Source organism: Xenopus laevis, chromosome 2S (assembly GCF_017654675.1).
Source record: "Xenopus laevis strain J_2021 chromosome 2S, Xenopus_laevis_v10.1, whole genome shotgun sequence".
Classification (NCBI taxonomy): Eukaryota; Metazoa; Chordata; class Amphibia; order Anura; family Pipidae; genus Xenopus; species Xenopus laevis.
Window position 1 is genome coordinate 148,882,612 of NC_054374.1, and position 15,614 is coordinate 148,898,225.

At 40.4% G+C, this 15,614-nt stretch overlaps 1 protein-coding gene across 1 annotated transcript in view; it reads left to right on the forward strand.

Moving 5' to 3' along the window:
- The window catches only part of mipep.S (mitochondrial intermediate peptidase S homeolog), a 57,095-nt gene extending 43,246 nt beyond the window's left edge, over positions 1-13,849 (forward strand). The window contains exons 18-19 of the mRNA XM_018248647.2: positions 2,459-2,532; positions 12,666-13,849. Coding sequence (XP_018104136.1) covers positions 2,459-2,532; positions 12,666-12,763 — 172 coding nt within the window. The 3' untranslated portion in view covers positions 12,764-13,849. The remainder of the gene's footprint in view (positions 1-2,458; positions 2,533-12,665) is intronic.
- Positions 13,850-15,614: the final 1,765 nt, after the last annotated feature.

The window sequence follows — 15,614 nt, forward strand, 5'->3', positions numbered from 1 at the left end:
GGTTATGTTTCTCACTCTAATTGGCCTTCAAGTTGCCTTTCAAGATAATCTTTTCAAAATGCACCATAATTGACCTTCTGACTGGCACATCCCTGTCACCCTGTCTGTATTGGTGCACTGGAAATGAACCAATACCCACTTTGAAATTGTTTGCCACACAAAAATTGGTACTACTGAGCAGGTATCCCCAATAACCTGGTTTTTGCATCCAATTAGTGCACTTTGCACTTACTTTGTAATTGAGCTTTTATATCTCTAAATTGCTTTACATGGCTAGCACCTTACAAACAAAAGCAGGTAAATTCACGTGTCAATGAGTGTTTTCTACTATACCAGTTCAGTGCCTTTGTGGAACATGGCAACTCTTTTGTCTGCTAAATTATACATGGGAGTAGTACTCAAGGTATCACCAGTGCACATCCCTTAGGGGTTGTACTGTGGTCACACTGATATCAGACCCTGCCAAGTTGGAATGGCTTGCTTTTGTTACAGCAGAAATGGTGCCAAGGCCACTTTAGTGATTCTCTGGTCTCTGTGGATCAGCAATATCTCTACTCTCCATGACAAATCTCACAATCCCATGACAACCATTGGTTGTTTTGAGATCCCAGGACTTGGTGCAGCAGCCATGGACCAACAGGTCGGAATGGTATTGGATAGCTTGTGTACTTGCTTGACACCTTCCCTGGAGCCTTGTCATGAGATGAAGGGAGACCTTAAGCAAATTTGAGCAGTTTTGATATATCTGGCCAAAAATCAATCAGGCAGGTTTGATTTTTCCTGCGATCGACGACCCCATCAGATAGTTGATGCGGCCCTATGACATTGGTGCCCAATTCCTTTGCATAACCCGATCGTTTGGCCCTAGGGCGGAATGTTTGGATTAACCCGATATCGCCCTGTCGTTCGTGGGCATATCGCGGAAAGACCCACTCATTTGGTGACCTTGCCAAACGAGCTGATCTTATTGTGTATGGCCACCTTTAGTCCCGCTAGTGAGGTTGGAAGAATGAATTAAATGGTTCCCCTTTCCTTCCACTTGCCTATCTTGGGGTAACTTGTAAAAATAGTTTCTTGTATGTGTTTAGAGATATTTCTTTAGCTGGAAGGCCACATTTTTTTATCTTATGTGGAGAATAGGTGTATATTCTAAATTCACTCATTGTTTGCTGAACTCTGGCACCACAACAGTAACCTTTCATTGGTGCACTTCAATTTGGTGCCGTTTGACTCTAGGCTATCCTCTGATTATGGTATGCTGGCTCCACTTCACTTTCTGGCTGTTTGTTTCAACGCTTTACATATTTTATGTTTTTTTTTGTTTTTAATTTGCCTTGTGACATTCTCAACTGCAAAGCTGGCCAAGCACCCTGGGCGCTGGTAGAATACAATACCAGACAGATTAGAGATAACAGTCCAGAAATCATTTGCATTCTTGCTGGATTCACGTGCAAGTTTGCCTTTGGCATGTTTTGATTGTGCGAGTAAGATAATGGGCAGACGGCAGAGGCACATTTATTTAAACCACAATCATGGTGGGTTTTATCCGCCGGTGGAGAAACTGATTGAGCCAAACATAAAATGAATGTATTTTTTTTTTTCTTTGGTTTTTAATACAGATCTCTGAGTCCTCTAAATGTTTATTTTTCCTTAAAGGGATCCTGTCATCGGAAAACATGTTTTTTTCAAAACGCATCAGTTAATAGTGCTACTCCAGCAGAATTCTGCACTGAAATCCATTTCTCAAAAGAGCAAACAGATTTTTTTATATTCAATTTTGAAATCTGACATGGGGCTAGACATTTTGTCAATTTCCCAGCTAACCCTGGTCATGTGACTTGTGCCTGCACTTTAGGAGAGAGATGCTTTCTGGCAGGCTGCTGTTTTTCCTTCTCAATGTAACTGAATGTGTCTCAGTGGGACATGGGTTTTTACTATTGAGTGTTGTTCTTAGATCTACCAGGCAGCTGTTATCTTGTGTTAGGGAGCTGCTATCTGGTTACCTTCCCATTGTTCTTTTGTTTGGCTGCTGGTGGGGAAAAGGGAGGGGGTGATATCACTCCAACTTGCAGTACAGCAGTAAAGAGTGATTGAAGTTTATCAGAGCACAAGTCACATGACCAGGGGCAGCTGGGAAATTGACAATATGTCTAGCCCCATGTCAGATTTCAAAATTGAATATAAAAAAATCTGTTTGCTCTTTTGAGAAATGGATTTCAGCGCAAAATTCTGCTGGAGCAGCACTATTAACCGATTCATTTTGAAAAAAAATTTTTTTTCCCATGACAGTATCCCTTTAAACAGATGATAAATTATAATATAGGTTAATAAATGCACTCAGAACTCATAGACCAATGTCTCATTTTATATGGTGGGGCCCACAGGAGAAACATGATAACTGGGTCGTATTTGAGAGGTGAGGATGCAGGTGCAGTAACTGGATCTTTCTGTTCCTCAGGGCGATGGGAGAGCGATATCGCAGGGAGATGCTGGCGCATGGAGGGGGAAAAGAACCTCTGCTCATGGTTCAAGGTAAAGTAACATCAAGGGTTGTCTGATCCTCTGATCTTTCTGTCTGTCTGGTCAAGCAGAACGTATGTTTGACAAATGCCAGCTGTTGCGATTAGGTATTTTCAGTTTTCTCAGCCTGTTCCCATGGCTAAGCCTTCCCCACACATTCCCTTATTAGAGCTGCACATTTATGTTGGTGCAAAAGCTTTTTTTTTTTTAGCTAGGATTGCACTGCTTACAATCCTGAAAGGCAGTGATAGTAACATATGAGTTTGTGTCAATACTTTGGAATGATCACATAAGGGGTGATTATAAGGCAATATATTGAACCAATATGGGAATGTCGGGTGCACCCAATGTTCACACAAAAATAGAAAATGGTGGAGTCCAGGTGGATACGACTAGTAGAGTTATCCAAAATGCTCGGGAACTGGGGTTTTCCGGATAACGGTCTATCCGTTATTTGGATCATGATACCTTAAGTCTACTAGAAAATCATGTAAACATTAAATAAACCCAATAGGCTGGTTTTGCTTCCAATAAGAATTAATTATATCTTGGTTTGGATCAAGTACAAGCTACTGTTTTATTATTACAGAGAAAAAGGAAATCATTTTTTATCATCTAGATTATTTGGATAAAATGGAGTCTATGGTAGACGGCTATTCATGACAACGGGTTGCTGGATAACAGGTTTCCAGATAACGGATCCCATACCTGTACCTTCCTTCCTTTCAGTATCCAATATGTAAAAAACAAAAAGCTTCAATCGACTTGCAAACAAAAGTGAGCATTTATTTTTTTGAGAGAATAAATAAATAAATAAACGCTCACTTTTTTTGTTTGCAAGGGGATTGAAGCTTTTTGTTTTTGACTTAACAGGGTTGTTCAGCATAAAATGATCTTTTGTAGTATATACAGACAGCATTTACTCTTCTTTCTATCATAAACATATGAGAGCATGTTTGCTTGGGGGCTATAGAGACAATTGCGTAATAAAATAACAAAGAAAGATATTTTCTAATTGACACAGCATAAATGTAATTATTATCAGTTTTGCCTGAGGACGTGCAGAAGCGGCTGTGTGTATGTTTCTCAACCTCCATTGAATTCTCATTTTACATAATGCAGATTACTGAGCAGCATCATAAGAAAACAGAAGGTTTGTCGCACACAGCTTTGTATGTGGGTCATCCAAATGAAATATGTTCCTTAAGAAAATAAAACTTTTTACTGACTAGACAACAATATGTGCAAAACTATTTTTCTGATTTAAATCATTAGTCATCAAGCACATTTTGTTCTTTCTGTAAGTAGCAGGACCAAGCCTTTTCATTCTAGGGCACTGTTTCTTTACAGTTTTCTCAGGGGACCTAGTCTGGGAGTAATAGTCAGAGCCTACATGTAATTATGCACCTCTTTTTAATTACTGAGAGCTAATGTAAGAAGAGATGTTACTTTATACCCAGTTTAGTGTGGATCAAACAGGCTATAACCTTCCTTAGTATTAGTGGCGATAATAGGAGTGTGACTGTGGGATAGCAGGTATAGTAGGGAGAGATGGTGTCTATAGTAACAGTGGGATAATAGTCTCTGGGAAGGGACTGTGACTGTGGGATAGCAGGTATAGTAGGGAGAGATGGTGTCTATAGTAACAGTGGGATAATAGTCTCTGGGAAGGGAGTGTGACTGTGGGATAGCAGGTATAGTAGGGAGAGATGGTGCCTATAGTAACAGTGGGATAATAGTCTCTGGGAAGGGAGTGTGACTGTGGGATAGCAGGTATAGTAGGGAGAGATGGTGTCTATAGTAACAGTGGATAATAGTCTCTGGGAAGGGAGTGTGACTGTGGGATAGCAGGTATAGTAGGGAGAGATGGTGCCTATAGTAACAGTGGGATAATAGTCTCTGGGAAGGGAGTGTGACTATGGGATAGCAGGTATAGTAGGGAGAGATGGTGCCTATAGTAACAGTGGATAATAGTCTATGGGAAGGGAGTGTGACTGTGGGATAGCAGGTATAGTAGGGAGAGATGGTGCCTATAGTAACAGTGGGATAATAGTCTCTGGGAAGGGAGTGTGACTGTGGGATAGCAGGTATAGTAGGGAGAGATGGTGCCTATAGTAACAGTGGATAATAGTCTATGGGAAGGGAGTGTGACTGTGGGATAGCAGGTATAGTAGGGAGAGATGGTGTCTATAGTAACAGTGGCATAATAGTCTCTGGGAAGGGAGTGTGACTGTGGGATTGCAGGTATATTATCAGTGGTCAAATAATAAATACTAATTAACTTTATAGGTATGTTAAGTGCAATTATCAAGCTTTCTTCAAATGATGCTTCACTGAGACACTAAGTAAACTTTGTATTGGTGCTTTGATGGTAATTCATCTCATGATTATCTGATCCTTTGTAGGGGATCTATACACATCCAGATTAATGAATGTACAATTGCCCAGCAATGCCACTGCGATAAACAAAGCTGCTGAGGCCAACGTTACATACATTGGGCCTAAACAATGTTTATGATGTCCAAAAAGCAGGTATAATAATTAACTTTCCCTGCCCAAATATCCTGTAATTCATGACTTTTTGTGGCAAGTTTTCACAAGTATTTCAGTGAGAAGCAGCTCATGCCCATCCAGTTGGCAAGAAGAGACTGCTACCAGATGGGCATTTCTGCCTCCTCCAGACGCTAGACGCAGATAGGTTTAATTGCAGCAGGCCCCATAGGCAAGAAGTAGTTCCATATCTTAAAGGGACAGTATAAACCTTTGTCCAACATGAGTACAATGAATAGGGTTGTGCTGAACATACTTTTATTTTAATCAAGAAAAATCTAAGCCTTTTATGCTTTCTTGAGCTCATATGAGCAGGGATATTGAAGCTACTCCATGTTTGATCCTAGCGTGGTAGATCATTAGATTAACAATGTACAGCCACTTCACATCACCCTTTGTTGTGACTGTTTATTTGCAAGAGCCTATTATGAGAATCTACCTTGCAAGATCTAAACATGGAAGAGCACTGAAAGAATTAGTGTGTACCATTCAATATACAGCCTAAAATAATCCGTGCTAGACCAGCTTTCAGCCTTATTTGTAGCTAACACCAGCAACTTTAAAACACAGAGGGGGTTATATAATAAAAGGCACTACGCTTGCCCAGGAACAGTAACCCATAGTAACCAATAAGCAGGCAGCTTTGACAGGTCGCCTGTTTAAAGACAAACCTCTTAGTGATTGCTATGGGTTACTGCCCCTGGGCAAACTTAGTGCCTTTTATTACATACGGTGGAAAATTATCTGATAATGACATTTCCATAACAGACTGCTTGTCGCTGAGGCTGTGGAGCACAGCGTTGTCTATTTATGGCACACCAGAATGTGTATTTCACTGATGTACAGCAGGGAGTTTTTATGTTTCTATGGATGATGAAAACTTTTTTAGCATCTAAGTGAGACGGCTCCATAAAGCACCTTTCACCACCGTGCCAATCAGTCTCCAACGCACATCTATTTTACACTCATAAATCACTTCATTGTTACAGCTCCAACTGGGCTTGGAACACTTGTATAATTAGATGAAATTGTTTCCTTTCGCCGGGGCAGAAACATCAAAGCAAAGTCTTGCCATTGCCTCGGGGATGGGAGAGATCCATCTTCTGTGAATGCACAGCAGCAGTGACTATAGGGCACCTCACTTCTTCATTGCTCTTGTCTATTATAACATAAAGAGATTTTAATGAAAGGGCAAATTAAAGAATAATACGTTTTTATACATTTATACCTGCTTGGGTTACACTTTGTAGGCACGTGGTGCCCTTCAGCACCCGAGCTTTGTTATCAGGCCAGTGCCACTCCTCAGCTGCAGATATGGATTTCATCTGTAGATCTGTCAGGGGTTCGTCCTCATTTGCCCTTCATTATGCTGACACCGTATGATTGATCTTCATCAGTATTTACCAGTGGGACAGAAAATGTGCCAAGCCGTTGATGGAGATCAAATCTACAAGTGAGCAAGCTAGCACTTTCACTTGAAGATAGAATGGCTCATTTATGACCCCGGGAGCTGCAAAAGCATTAAGGGTTGAAAGAGGGCCTGCCTAGGCCAATGCAGACTCCTGTGCCTACTTTGAGCCTCAACATAATGTAGGGGCAAGAGGGGAGGCCACATATGTGCCTCCCTCATCTGCCCCTTTTGAATTGAGCCTGGCCTAAGGGAGGCTGCATCAGATTAAAGGAGAAGGAAAGGTTAAAATTAAGTAAGCTTTATCAGAAAGGTCTTTATAAATACACCAGTTAACCCTCAAAGTAATGCTGCTCTGAGCCCTCTGTCAAAAGAAACATAGCATTTATTTCCTTCTATTGTGTACTCATGGGCTTCTGTATCAGACTTCCTGTTTTCAGTTTAAACCTCCAGGGCAGGGCTTGAGCATGCTCAGTTTGCTCCTCCCCTCTCTACTGTAAACTGAGCCCAGTGCTATGACTGAGCAGGGAAAGTCAGGCAGGAAGTGATGTCACACTAAGTGAATATGGCAGCTGCTATCCTAAACAAACTGAGAGAGTGTCTAGAGCCGTTTACTCAGGTATAGTAAAGCATTCCACAGAATAACTCCTTTAAAGAGCAGTCCGCATAGGAAAACAGAGACCTTAAGCTATTTGCACATTGCCCCACACATTGGGAAAAAGAAAGGCCAATTGCACACTGCATGGGGCATTATACTGTATATGAGTTCTAATATTTAACTTTGGAAAGTTCTTCAACTGCCTGTAATAAACTGGGCCTGATAAAATGACTTGAGCTGCGGGAGCATGTACCATTCATTTACTGTACATGATTTAATTCAGGTGCATTTATCTGTACAGACCAGCAATCTGGACTGATAGACAGGGGTGACCATAGCAGAGGTTGTTGGGGACAGTTTAATTTTGTGAATTCAGAGGTTTTTTCAAGCATTGTTCAGTTTGGCTATTCACATGGACAGCCCAATAGACTTAGTTGTATGGCCAGTGGCACAACAGATATTAAATTCAGATAAAACACTTTTTTTTTTTTTAAAGATTTCCAGCTTGATACATTCCCCAAAAAAAAACAGTATCAAACAGTTCAAATTTACACCTATCTATCGTATCCCTGCATATTCATCACTGCAGCAATGCCTACCTAGACTGAAACAGGAAAAGATGGTACAAGCATTTTTAACCTTTTTTACAGAGGATAGCGGGTTTAATAGAGGGAAGGGTAACAGAAAGAAAAGGGGGGGGGGGTAGGCCGAGAGCGATGCAGTATATATATCTTGTAGCACATTAACCATTGTCCTGCACAGAGGCTCTGTCCAGTTCATCTAAACAGTGGCCCCAGATCTTTCCAAACCGGTCCGGGCAACCTCTGCTCAGGTATGTTAATTTGTATAGGGGAAGAGCTGCATTCACTAAGGATTTCCAACATTTTAAGGAGGGAGCTCTGGGTAACTTCCAGACTAGGGTAATCGCCTTCCTTGCGTAAAAGTACAGCAACCTCAATAAAATATGTTGGTATTTGTCAAATGTAATGTTTTCAACCAGACCTAGAAGGCATGCCTCCGGGGTCCGCACACTCGGTATATTAAAAGTTTGTGTTACGTAGTGAACCAGATAAAACAACTTTAGTTTGAGATTAAAGGTTGCTCTAGTGCTCTACCCCCAGTATGGCCAAACATGCACAAATGCTCAGGTACGTATGGAAATTGCCGGAACTGCCTAAACAAATCGATGCCACTTTGGGATTCTTTGTCAAGAAGTGTTGGCCCACTGTTTATGATCAGCTGGATGTGGCCACACGTGATAACATGGAAAAAGTTCCTTCACAACATCGGCAACAAAGTATTTAAACAGCTGAAAACTGTCCAGGGGTCCTAGTATTTGTAGTTCTGTAATTGCTTGTGCCTGGTCCTCCAGAGGTGTTAGGATTTCTATTCTACATGTGTGCTAGTTGCTAATGCCTGGCCTTCCAGGGGTGCTAGGATTTTCTATTTCTAAATGGGTGCTAGTTGCCTATGCCTGGTCTTCCAGCGGTGCTGGGATTACTATTTCTGGATGGGTGCTAGTTGCCTAGGCCTGGTCTTGACGAAACATGGAACATATAATCAGACAGCCAAAAAGTGAAAATGATTGATTTTTAGATACACTTATAGTTATTCATTTGACATGGTAACCAGTGAAAAAAAAAGTGAACCCTTCATTTAAGGAAAACAATACCCCCAAAATGAACAGATGGTTTATATCAAATTAAGTGGCATATTAAAGAATCTCACCAAACTGGAATATATATTTAAGTAAAAACTGCCCTTTTACATCTCTTGCCTTGAACCACCACTTCGTGACTCTATCTGTGCTGCCTCAGAGATCACCTGACCTGAAATACTACAACTCTAACTGTAACAAGTGTGGAATCAAAAGACATGTGACCTATGTATGGTTTGTTTGTGTGCACCGTGAATCGTAGGATCCCAGGAAGCGGCCCTTATTTTTTAAAATGGCAATTTTCTATTTGTGATTACCCAATGGCACATACTACTAAAACAGTATATTATTATGAAAATGGTTTATTTACATGAGGCAGGGTTCTACATATGAGCTGTTGTATGCAATATCTTTTTATAAAGACCTACATTGTTCAGGGGGTATAGTTTTCCTTTACGCCATGGATACTGTTATGTCTGACATTCATTTAGCTTCTTATTGTCTATTTAAATAATTCTGTGCTAGTGCATTCTGTCCCATGTTTTATATTTCAATAGTATGCCTGCAGGCACTGTATATTTATAACTGGTTATTCATGTAGATTTCCATATGTAATTAGGCAGGTATGATCGGTATCTGCATCTCTGCATGGCGACCGGTCGTTCAGTCGAGTGGACAGGTTAGAACATTTCTGTCGGCTATAGATAATATCTCTGCATGTATTACCGATCTGACGATATCAGACGGAGACTGTCACCAGCTTTTATCGGACATAACTTTCGTATGATTGCTGTCAGGGGCAGAACATCGTTTGATCTGTTCTTTTACTACTTTATTTAATCTGAAAGGTTAGATTGGATTGGGACGTCCGATCATATGATATTGCAGGTATATCTGCACGTCTATGGCCATCTTAAGCTACACTTGCTGCTAATCATTCCAAATACGGTAGGTTGTTCTTGTCTAAAATGGAAACTATAACCTATGAACGTTAATGCTTCTTAGTCTTATAGCTTTCTCTGCTATGTTCCAGGGTCCGTAGCCCTGTCTCTTTTATAGGCCCTTCAGGCAGAACCTCATTTTAGTGTAGGTTCCAGCCTTTATGGGCTTCTGCTTGTTGGCCTAATTCAAAGCTCTCAGGTATACGCTACTTTAAAGAAGTGGTTCACCTTTAAGTTAGCTTTTAGTATGTTATGGAATAGCTAATACTAAGGAACTTTTCAATTGGCTTTATTTTTTATCGTTATTAAATGATTTACCTTCCTATTCTTCTGACTCTTTCCAGCTTTCAAACAGGTTTACTGACCTCATTTAAAAAGAAATGATCTTTAAGGCTACACATGTATTGTTATTGCTACTTTTTATTACAAATTTTCCTATTCAGGTCCTCTCCTATTCATATTTCAGTCTGTTATTCGAATCAGTGCGTGGTTGCTAGGATAATGTGTGCCCTATGAACCAGATTGCTGATATAGTAAACAGGAGAGCTGTTGAATAAAAAAAATGTAAATAACTCAGAAACAACAAATAATCAAAACCAATTGCAAAATTGTCTCAGAATATCATTCTTAATACCAAAAGTTAATTTAAAGATGAACAGCCCCTTTAAATTAACGGTTAGTATGATCTAGAGAGGGGTATTGTGAAATCATTTGCTATTGGTTTTCATTTTTTATTTGTGGTTTTTGAGTTATTTGGCTTTATTCAGCAGCTCTTCAGTTTGCACTGATTCCATGAATTGATTTAAATAAGAGACTGGAATATGAATAGGAGAGGCCTGAATAGAAAGATGAGTAATAAAAGTAGCAATAGCAATACATTTGTAGCCTTACAGAGCATTTGTTTTTTAGATGGGGTCAGTGACCCTCATTTGATAGCTGAATCAATCCTATGCCGAGGATAATATAAAAAAAAAAGGTGCAGTATCACACTCCGTGGGACTTGGAAAAGTAGCCAGAGGAATACACCCACAAGAAAACATGGCGTTTTGTCTTTCAGCGATTTGGAATGTGCCTTTAAAATATAACTTCATTTTCCTGGTGTGTTCTTCTCACCCATAACCAGCAGATCCAAGGGAATGAGAATTCACTATGTGTTCTGTGAAATATCTGAGCAATTTGATTTGTGTGTGATTAGGAGAGTTCAAGGGATACTGTCATTTTAAAAAATCAGTTAATAGTGCTGCTCCAGCAGAATTCTGCACTGAAATCCATTTCTCAAAAGAGAAAAAAATGATTTTTGAATATTTCATTTTGAAATCTGACATGGGGCTAGACATATTGTCAGTTTTCCAGCTGCCCCCAGTCATGTAATTTGTGCTCTGATAAACTTCAGTCCTTCTTTACTGCTGCACTGCAAGTTGGAGTGATTCATCCCCTCCCTTTCCCCAGCAGCCTGACAACAGAACAATGGGAAGGTAACCAGATAACAGCTCCCTAAAACAAGATAACAGCTGCCTAGTCGATCTAAGAACACTCAATAGTAAAATCCAGGTCCCACTGCGACACATTCAGTTACATTGAGTAGGAGAAACAACAACCTGCCAGAAAGCAGTTCCATCCTAAAGTGCTGGCTCTTTCTGAAAGCACATGACCAGGCAAAATGACCTGAGATGCACCTACACACCAATATTACAACTAAAAATAATACACTTGCTGGTTCAGGAATTAAATTTTATATTGTAGGTGTAAACAGTGTAGTTTAGAAATAAAAACTACATCATAAAAATCATGACAGAATCCCTTTAATTTTTCATTTAACAAGGCATTGTTTCTTCTTGCTGACACAGAGGGTTTGCCTTGCATTAGGTGCATCGAGGAACGAGAGGGTTCTCCTGAGACTGCTCATTACTGCTCGGAGGCCCTTCCCTTTGGGTCCCTCACACAAACGCCGCTGGCTCGCTCGAAAAGAATCTGTGAAAGCCGAATAGCTCCGCCATTATTTGTTCAAGGATCTAGTGGGGATAATGGCTTCTTAATTGTTTCTGCCTGTAACTGATCAGAAAGGGAATGCTTGAAGATATTTAGTTGTAAGAGATGTAGCCAAATGAAAAGTCCCCAACAGGGGTCATACCGGAAGCTTATTATCCAGAAAGCTCAGAATCACGAAAAAAAGCCCCGTCTCCCATAGATTCTATCCAAATAATCCACATTTTTAAAAAGGATTTCCTTTTCTCTGTAATAATAAAACAGTAGCTTGTACTTGATCCAAACTAAGAGATAATTAATCTTTAGGAAGCAAGATCAGCCTATTGGGTTTATTTAATGTTTACATGATTTTCTAGTAGACATCCAAATTACGTAAAGATCCAATATCCGGAAACCCCCAGGTCCCGAACATTCTGGATAACAGGTCCCATACCTGTATTGACGTTGACAAAAAAACACTTCAAAGGAACTCGGGGCTGTGTGTCTTGCTATAAGTGCTGGCTTCTTGCTGAGGGCTCTGCAATACAGGGGACAGGCACAAGCTGCGGCCCTCCAGCTCTGGTATATCAAATAGCAAGATGCTTTCATCCTTGGATATCATACATTAATATAAGTGCCCATTTCAGTGAAGCAGATGATTTGTAATACTTCATGTACTGTTATTCTGCAGTTATCATTTTCTTTGGATTAGGCTGAACACTGAATGGGTGGAAAGTGTTCAAGGCAAACTTTCAGCTTTTTGTAGGGTTTGGTTCAGCCAGGCTCTTGGATTTGGCTGAATCCCGCATTTGGTGCATCCATACTTGTTATAAATATGTGGAAAATTGTGAATCACTGGAGAATTCATGATTGGGATTAGGAACTATTATGCTTTAATTGTTCTGTAATTTTGACTTTTCCTAAGATTTGTAATGCACCTGGCTCTATATTTTAATAATCTGCTTCTTCTGTTTATTTTTGTTTGTTGAGAGGTTCTGATTCCAGAGCTGTTTGCTTTCCCCACAGGCATGCTCCAGCAATGCCCGTCAGTGGATGACCTGGTGGATGCCCTTGTTTCCGATTTGGATCCAGACTTCGAAACGTTCCTTATGGATTCAGAATAGGAGAATGCCTACGCAAGTTGTCAGCACCCGGGCCGTATTTTGTTTTTTGAAATAAACTGTTTCTGGGAAGTTCCATATTTTGCATTGGCCAAGGCAAATTAGAATCTGTGCAAGGGACTTAAATTCTTAGCACTTTTTGAATCTTGAAAGGATATTCCAGAATAAGGGTTATTTCTAGATCAGGGTTCTCGGCCCTTGGTCCCCAATGTGTCTTCTGGTTTCAGAATATATTATACCCAGGGTGCATGTGCCATTTCCCACACTGCCATTTTGATCCAGACAAGAGATGTCAAGACCTGGTCGTGCACTCTTGGTGATAGGCAGTTTTTATTAAAGAGAATGAGAGGTCACAGGGTCAGGCTCTAGTGATTTGCCGGTGAGAATACAGTATGTGTGAACTCACTATTTTAGTTTGAAATCAGGAGTCAGGAGGCATCTCAGATTCTTCCATGTCTATGGAGTAGGGACGTCTCTAGAGAATATAACAGAGTTTATTATTTGACCAATCGCCATTATAGTCATCAGCAGGGAGGAGTCTCCCGGCATGTCCAACAGATTCACCTTGGGAAATTACACTTTTTGGACCCGAGGTCAATTTAGTCCAACTAAGAGTGTCCAGTTTTATTTGACAGTGTGTACCCAACATGAGTCTAAGAGTGCAGGTAGTACAGAGTTCTTCATATCCTCAATTTTCTTTTTCATTTGTACAGTTTATTAATAGCAAAAGTGACCTCTTTTGTAAATTATTTTATATGATGGTGGGTTGCTTTCTGTGTTACTGCTCAAGTGAAAACATTTCAATAAATAGCTATTCAAATGTATTTCGGAGACAAGTACTATCCACAGCATGTTGACCTATGCTTTAATGCCTCTCTAGACCCCGTGTTCATCGAATGACAAGTAACATCCTAAAATGCAAAAAGATCTCTTTTCCATGTATCTGCTGATCTGGGGGTTACACGTTTACTGTTTCTTGGGTCTCATCAATAAAGTCACAGGGGCAGGATGACCATCAGGGGGGCACAGGGGGTACTACTGTAACTCACTTCCGAAATTAAATGTGCAAGGTGTTCCTTGCTAGCATCAGTTCTGTGGATATTTTGTTTCTATACATCGGCCCTAAAGGGGGGCATGGCTGAAGCCGCAAAAAGACCCGAAGCCACGAAAGGAGCTGAAGATGAAGTCCCGAAGCTACAAAAAGACCCGAAGCCACGAAAGGAGTCGAAGTTGAAGTCCTGAAGCTACAAAAAGACCAGAAGCCATGAAAGGAGTTGAAGTCCTGAAGCCACGTGTTCAGTTCTACTGAACACCAATGTGTTTTTTTTTATTTTAAAAATTCTAGCCACCAATGTATTATTTTAATACTCTATAGGCCCTTTTTAAAAAATAAAAAATAAATATTCTCTGGGGCCCAAATGTTTCTTTTTAACTTGTAAGGGGGGGACCTGGCACCAATGTTATTTTTAAAAAAAATGTATAAGGGGGCCCTGACCATCAATGGCTTTTTATAACTTGTGTGTTTACCGTTTTTAGTGATGCTGTCGTGTGGTCTTTTAACTGTGGTGTCGGGTAGGCGGGATCTGGGGTGGGGTCAGGGAGCTCAGAAAATGTTGTTGTGTGGGGCCCCATGATTTCTAATGGCGGCCCTGCACAGGGGCATTACCTGGATCGCAAGATAAGGTGCACTGACAGATGAGGTGCAAAGGAACCCAGTAAGGACTGGTCTGCCTTGCACCCAATAATGCTACAATCAGCACCTTGCCTAACGTGAAGAGTGCAGATATGTGCTGTATGCAAGGGCTTGTTCATCGAGCATGTGATTTTTTTTGCAGTGCTATATATAACACTTGTGTCTAGGACTACAGTCCTACATCTAATTGGGTACCAACAGAATAGTACAGACAAATACAAGAGTCCTCTGCACTCAACCCATTATCAATATATTTAAGACAGAGACATTTTGTGCATACTGCTACTGAAAAATGCCTTACCCTTTAAACAAAACAGGGATTGTTTGTCCATATATTGCAATATATTTAAGCTGGCCAACTACGTCAAAGTCATCCCATATCTGGCCAGTCCTACGCTCAATTTTCATCTGATTCATTAAGAATTCTATTGCTTCATTATACATTTTACAAAGGGACTAAGTTTTACCTGAAACTTACTAGCCGCCCTCAAAGCAAAACTCCCAAACTTGGCTGCCCTTTTATTAGACACCAGTGGGATCACCTGACTATAGCTGGGAAGGGTGGGAGCTACAACATGGAGCTGGTCACTGCTCCTGTATAACTATAACAAACAAGGGAAAGTTGTGCCCACCACTCATTTTTAAAACCATTAGGTGGGGGTGCAATGAGGCCCTTTGTAAAATGTATAATGAAGCAATAGAATTCTTAAAGGGCATGTAAAGGTAAAAAAATAAATAAATATTTTTACTTTCTTTAATGAAAAAAAAAAACCTATCTCCAATATACTTTAATTAAAAAATGTGTACCGTTTTTATAAGAAACCTGGCTGTATGCAGTGAAATTCTCCCTTCATTTACTGCTGTGGATAGGAATTGTCAGACGGTCCCTAACTGCTGAGCAGGAAAACAATCATACTTATGAGCAGCAGGGGGAGCCCCCGCCTTACTTCCCAGCCATGCAGAACTCAAGCAGCTTTGTTTACGATGATCCCTAAGAAGCCCAGACCACACTGAGCATGTGCACAGTCTTAGTCTTGCAAAGATGTTTAACAAAGTTACAAGATGGTGACCCCCTGTAGCCAACTTTGAAAGCATAAATTATTTGTTTGATTAGGCTTGTGTTGCAGTAAGTTCATGTTTATGTTTAGTATACAAAATACA